The sequence below is a fragment of the Cibotium barometz genome, chromosome 25 (genome assembly GCF_041138505.1).
Source record: "Cibotium barometz isolate CiBa-2024 chromosome 25, ASM4113850v1, whole genome shotgun sequence".
NCBI classification, from domain to species: Eukaryota; Viridiplantae; Streptophyta; class Polypodiopsida; order Cyatheales; family Cibotiaceae; genus Cibotium; species Cibotium barometz.
This window is the reverse complement of record NC_141070.1, coordinates 4594356-4600355: the sequence shown is the minus strand read 5'-3', so window position 1 is coordinate 4600355 and position 6000 is coordinate 4594356. Positions and strand designations below refer to the sequence as shown.

The 6000-nt window shown below is 43.0% G+C and overlaps 1 protein-coding gene across 1 annotated transcript; it reads left to right on the top strand.

Annotated features, from left to right (window-relative positions):
• Positions 1 to 582: 582 nt before the first annotated feature.
• On the top strand, positions 583 to 1278 carry LOC147624163 (abscisic stress-ripening protein 3-like). The gene is made up of 2 exons (XM_086819092.1): positions 583 to 835; positions 924 to 1278. Exons 1-2 carry the CDS (start codon positions 677 to 679, stop codon positions 1101 to 1103), a joined length of 339 nt encoding a protein of 112 aa, XP_086675218.1. The 5' UTR covers positions 583 to 676; the 3' UTR covers positions 1104 to 1278.
• The last annotated feature ends 4722 nt before the right edge of the window (positions 1279 to 6000 follow it).

Sequence of the window (6000 nt, the reverse complement as noted above, 5' to 3'; positions counted from 1 at the left end):
TAAAAAATATTATGCATAAGAGAGGTCATGCATAACTCATAAGAGGTTATGCAAGAAAGCTCATGCGCATAGCTCTCATTATGCTCCCTTGTGCATACTCTTTCATGCATATCTCATACATAAAGGAGCTCTCTACACACCCTATGCATGCAATATACTCTACACGTGCGAACCAAAAGGATAGATCATAATGCATAGAGTTTAGAGTAGAGAGCTCATGCACAAAGCACAAACAAAACAAGCTCATGCACAAAGCACAAACAAAACCCAAACAATAGTTCCACCAATGGAATGTCCTAGGCTTGATATTAGCAGCTCTATTTTCCAACAGAGACATCAGTGTTGGGGGGGCCCAACAGAGATAACGTGGATGGATATGGGCTGACTGGTGTGTCCAGCGTGGCAAGAAAGCGACTGGTGGAACTTCATGAGAAGCTACCCTCCAGGGCTTGCGTGTGCGTGTTTAAGGCCGTGTCGGCGCACGAAAGCGCAGCCAGGTCGGTGCTGGGCTAACACGCGGCTGCCGTGCTGCCTGCGTATCCAGCTATATAGCATCTGTGGTCTCTCGGCAGGGGTGCTCACCAGCATCCTTTGATCCGCTCTCGTAAACCTACGCCTAATTATTACTACCTTCAGCCTAAATCAAGCCTTCACCCCAATCAATTATCCCGAAGATATGGCTACTAGCGCCTCTCACCACCACGCCAAAAGCAGCTCTGCGCGGACTAGCGTGGAGAAGCAGGCCGGACGATCAGCTGAGGCAGCGGCGAAGAAGCACAAGCATCGCCAGCACGTAGCGGACACGTGCGCTGTGGCCGCGGGCGCATTTGCTCTGGTGAGTCCCACTCTTACATTCGCGTACTGTGGTGGATTTTAACGTGTTGATCCGAATATCTGATGGACGTTCTGGGCGTCAAATGCAGCACGAGAGGCACGAGGCTAAGAAGCATCCTGAGCAGCACCACACGCACAAGGTCCGTGAGCACGTGGCTGCTGCCATTGCCGTCGGAGCTGGTGCGCTCGCTGCGCACGAGAAGCACGAGAGGAAGCAGGCCAAGAAGGAGGCGAAAGAGGCCCACAAGCATGCTCATCAGCATCACTAGCTCTCCTCCAATTAAACAAATCAGCGCATCTATGACTGATCATTAGAATCAACCCATTAGTTCATCCATCCACCCACCATCCTCTCTCTCTCTCTCTCTCTCTCTCTCTCTCTCTAACTCTCTCTCTCTCACTCACACACACACACACCCCGACCAAATTTTAATGGTTATTCCGGTAATGACTTCAATGCATTGAAATCATTTTTTTTTTGTTTAACACTACAAATGTAATGACAAGATCGCTACACTTTGTAACTCCTTCCTAACTTCTTAATGCCTTTGCTTTGGAAAAAAAATAATACTACAAATCTAATGACAAGATCTCCTTTAGTTGAGCTTTAAAATTTACAAAGGCCACCATCCTCTCTCCCCCTCTCTCTTTCTCTCTCTCTCTCTCTCTCTCTCTCTCTCACTCACACTCACACTCATATACGAAATTCTGTTGGTCTCCCTCTCTCTTTCTCTCTCTCTCTCTCTCACTCACACTCACACTCATATACGAAATTCTGTTGGTTATTTTGCTAATGATTTTAGTGCATTGAAAGCATTTTTTTGTTTAATACTTCAAATGTAATGACAAGATCTTGTTTAGCTCCACTTTAAAAGTTACGATAACAAACATTTAAGGATTTGCCTAGGGATTTTTATAGCCATCTTTGTGAGAAAAGGAAATACCTTTCTTCTGTCTTTAGTTTCTAGAAGGAAGGGAAGGAGATTAGTAGACCAAGTGAAGTATAGTTTGGCTTTTGTGAAGGGGCCCATGGATAGATTGCAAGCTCCCCCCTTTGTCAGTAGAGTGGGAGAGTAGTGAGGGTCTCAAGGCTAACTTTCGACCACCACCATCTGGTGGAGGTATCGCTAATTGGGCTTTATTTTTATTAAAAATTAAAAATATTAATAAACCCTTTTTTGTCATTGTTATCACTATATTTCCATTCGTTCAGACATCTACTTGTTTCCCATTTTTCTCTGTCTCACAACTTGTGCCCAACCTGCAATTTGGTTCTAGCTCTTTGCACCTAGCCCCCACAGCCCCCCTCACCCCCCTCTCCCACTCCTTTGCCTTGGCGCTTACCCACACCCCCATGCCTTGCCCCCACCTTGGCACTTACCCACACCCCCATGCCTTGCCCCCACCTTCGCTCTTGCCCCTATTCCTTTTGCCTTCCTTTTGATCTTTTCTCATCCAAACCCCACCCCCCTCGCGCCCCCCCCCCCCCCCCCCCCCCCGCAGTGGCGCGGCCCTTCTTACCCTTCCCTCCTTAGGTCTTTCTGCACTTTTCCACCCTCTTCTTGAAGCATGGAGTCACGCTCTTCCATTGCCAAGCTCATTTAGTTCATTGACTGAGAGCTCTTGATGGTCGTGATAGTGTGATGGTATACTCCACATAGCGACAGATCGAGAGGCTATGCTAGCATCACTACGTAGCCTTGAGCATACTTACTATGCCCATCTCCATGCATTTATCATGATGTAGGAAACGATCCCTAGGATAGAGGATGCCATCTTGGACATGTTTGTAAATAGCCAAGGCATCTTGTAATAACTGCTAGATCTCTCACTATCTCTAGGTGTTCTCACACCCATTGATAGCTTCACATATCTAATGTCTATGTAGTCACCTATCATCATTGGAGGAAGCCTTATACTATCTTGATAGTGGTGCTTGTAGGGAGATTACACTAGGCAGTAGCCTGGCAGAGCTATGCTAGTAGGGACTAGGCCTAGAGCTACGCATGAACAACCTACCATTCTTACTCTTGTTACCCCAAGCCTAGAGGAGAGACCCCTTCTTTCATTCCCATGACTCCTATTGTAGCTATGGGTAGCTAGATTAGAGTTGATGAGAGATGAACTAGTAACTTGAGCATTTAGTATGTTCTCACTATCATTTTACATAACTATATTTCCATTGTGTCTTTTAAATGTCTACATGAAATTTGAGATTATATTTTGCTTACAAAAGCATGAAAAGTTATGATTCTTGGTTATGTTAAACTTTTCATTTAGGCATCATCATCAGCCCTACATGTTAAGCCAGTTGTGGAGCCCACACCACCTCGAGTTACAAAGCTTATCCCATGTAACACAAAAATGCAATGTTGGACATACATTGAGAGACTTACTCAAGGAATGGTAGAGATGAGAGATCAATTGTACAAGGGAAAGTTTGACAAAAGGCACACAATTCTATATTACAAGAGGTTTGAGAGACTTACTCAAGGAATGGTAGAGATGAGAGATCAATTGTACAAGGGAATGTTTGACAAAAGGCACATGATTCTATATCACAAGAGGTAGAGCATTTCTACCAGTAGTACAAGGAGACGATGAGATGAATGCCTTGCAGATCTTGAGAGGTAGAGCATTGCTACCAGTAGTACAAACATGTCACTCATCGAGGGGGCATGAGGAATAGGCCATACATAACCCTCTACCCATGAGCATAGATCATGGGATGTCCACACCACCATGTCACATGGCCAAGGCATGAGGACTAGGCCATACATAGCCCTCTACCCACCATGAGCAAAAATCATGGGACATCGAGTAGTACAAGCATGTCACACATCGAGGGGGCATGGGAAATAGGCCATACATAGTCCATAAGCAGAGATCATCCACACCACCATTCCCATTGCATGCTCTAGCATATGTGAATGAAAACATCCATTTTATTTATCTATCTGCCTAAGTGATAGGATTTTATGCACTTGGATGTTGGCAACTCTTCCACATTTCTTGCATTACTAGCCCAATGTTACTAATGTACCCACTTGTGCCCGCTTTATAACACTAAGGTTTATTGTTATTGCATATCGAGTTTTGGGCATAGATAACCTTTCTTTTGGCATGGATGACATCGATCTTTCACTCTCATGAGGTTGGAGGGCCACATTAATATCCTTGTTGTAAACTTCAAGGAGTTTGCGATATTACAGCAGAGGACTTCAGACTTTGAGGATGATGTTAGTGCCAAGGTCTTGGAGTAAAGTGTGAAGGTGTGAGCATAATACCATAGGCATAGGATAGACTCTTGAAATCTTGACATACATAGGGTGGGAGGTGCGATTTGGTGTAATCTTTCATCTATGGACCATGAGGTAGGGACAATTTCATAGGGTTCGACATGGCGATGCAAGGAGAGCTCTTGAGATAGTGTGCACACAATAATTACCCAAGGGCTATTGAGACAGTGTGTGCATGTAACAATTATCCAAAGGGGTAGAGCCGAGCACCTAGGTAGACTGTCCCACACAAGCTAGTTTGGGTACTAGACATACCTCAACAATGTCATTGAGATATATAGAAAAGTTTGAGTCATCTTCTCACACTTGAGCTAATACTACTGATAGTGACAAAACCTAGAGTAGCTAGGTTAACACTGCTCCATCCATTTTCCTTTTGATCATGCTATTGTATATCTTTGGTTTACTATCTATATATTTCATTTTGAGTGTCAGAAATTTGTGTGTGTGTGTGTGTGTGTGTGTGTGTGTGTGTAAGAGAGAGAGAGAGAGAGAGAGAGAGAGAGAGAGAGAGAGAGAGAGAGAGAGAGAGAGAGAGATACCTTCATGCATTAAGGCCTTGATATGCTAAGGCCTTAATGCTCTAAGCCTAATTGCTCTAAGGCCTTAATGCATTATGGCTTTAGTGCTCTAAATCCGTAATGGATTTAAGCATGAAGTATGAGGGCCATAATGTTGTAAGTCCCTTTGTAAGTCCATACTATTATATTTAGGCCTTAAAGCATTTAGACCTTAAGGCATTAAGTCCTTGGTGGTAAGGCCTTAGTTCAGTAGGTATTAATTCAATAACGCCTAAATACTATAAGGACTTATAACATTAGTTCACTAAGGCATAAATACTCCAAGGACTTATAACATTAGTTCACTAAGGCATAAATACTATAAGGACTTATAACATTAAGGCTTTATGACACTAAGGCCTTAATTCATTAAGGACTTATGACATTAAGGCTTTAGTGCAATAAGGCCTTAATGCATTGAGGCCTAAATGCATTAAGAACTTACAACATTAAGGCTTCAGTGCAGTAAGGCCTTAATGCATTTAGGCCTAAATGGTCTAAGGTATTAATGCATTTAGGGCTTAAAGCATTAAGGCCTAAGACCATTTAGGCCTTTGCGCATTTAGGCCTAAAACACTTAGGGTTGAATGCATTATGGCTTTGCTACTAAGGCCTTAATCATTAAGGCCTAAATTCTCTAAGACCTTAATGCATTATGGCTTTGGTGCTAAGCTCTTAATGTATCAAGGCCTAAATGCTCTAATACCTTAATGCATTAAGGGTTTAGCTCACCAAGGCCTAAATGCTCTAAGGCCTCAAAGTTATAAGGCCTCAAAGTTATAATGCATTAAGGGTTTAGCTCACCAAGGCCTTCAAACATTAAGGTCTTAATGATTTTAGGCCCATAGGGATTAGGGTTGAGGGGTGTTCAAGTCAGGAACTTACCTTAGCCTTGATAAGAAGCTCTTTTTGTCTTGGGGGGTTCACTATAATAAGTAAACCCTTTGTATCACGTGCATTCAAGGCCTATTTTAAAAATCTCTTATCTATGAATTTTTCATGAATAAAACATACCCTTTTTCTATTCAACCTATGAATACCCCCTCCAAATGGTACCCTTTCTGTATGTAAAAAATGTGTAAAAAAGGGATTAAAAAAACACATTTTGTTGAACCCACATGCTACGCTTACATATTTATGAGTGAAACCACCCCTCCCCCCAAGATAAGAAGGAGATACCCTTGAAAAGATTAGGGGAGGAGAGAGAGCTTGAGCTCTTGCAAGTACACATACTGTCACACAACAATGGATAAGACACACAAACATGGAATGGGGCTGAGATCTTCTTCTTCTTCTTGTTCTCAAAA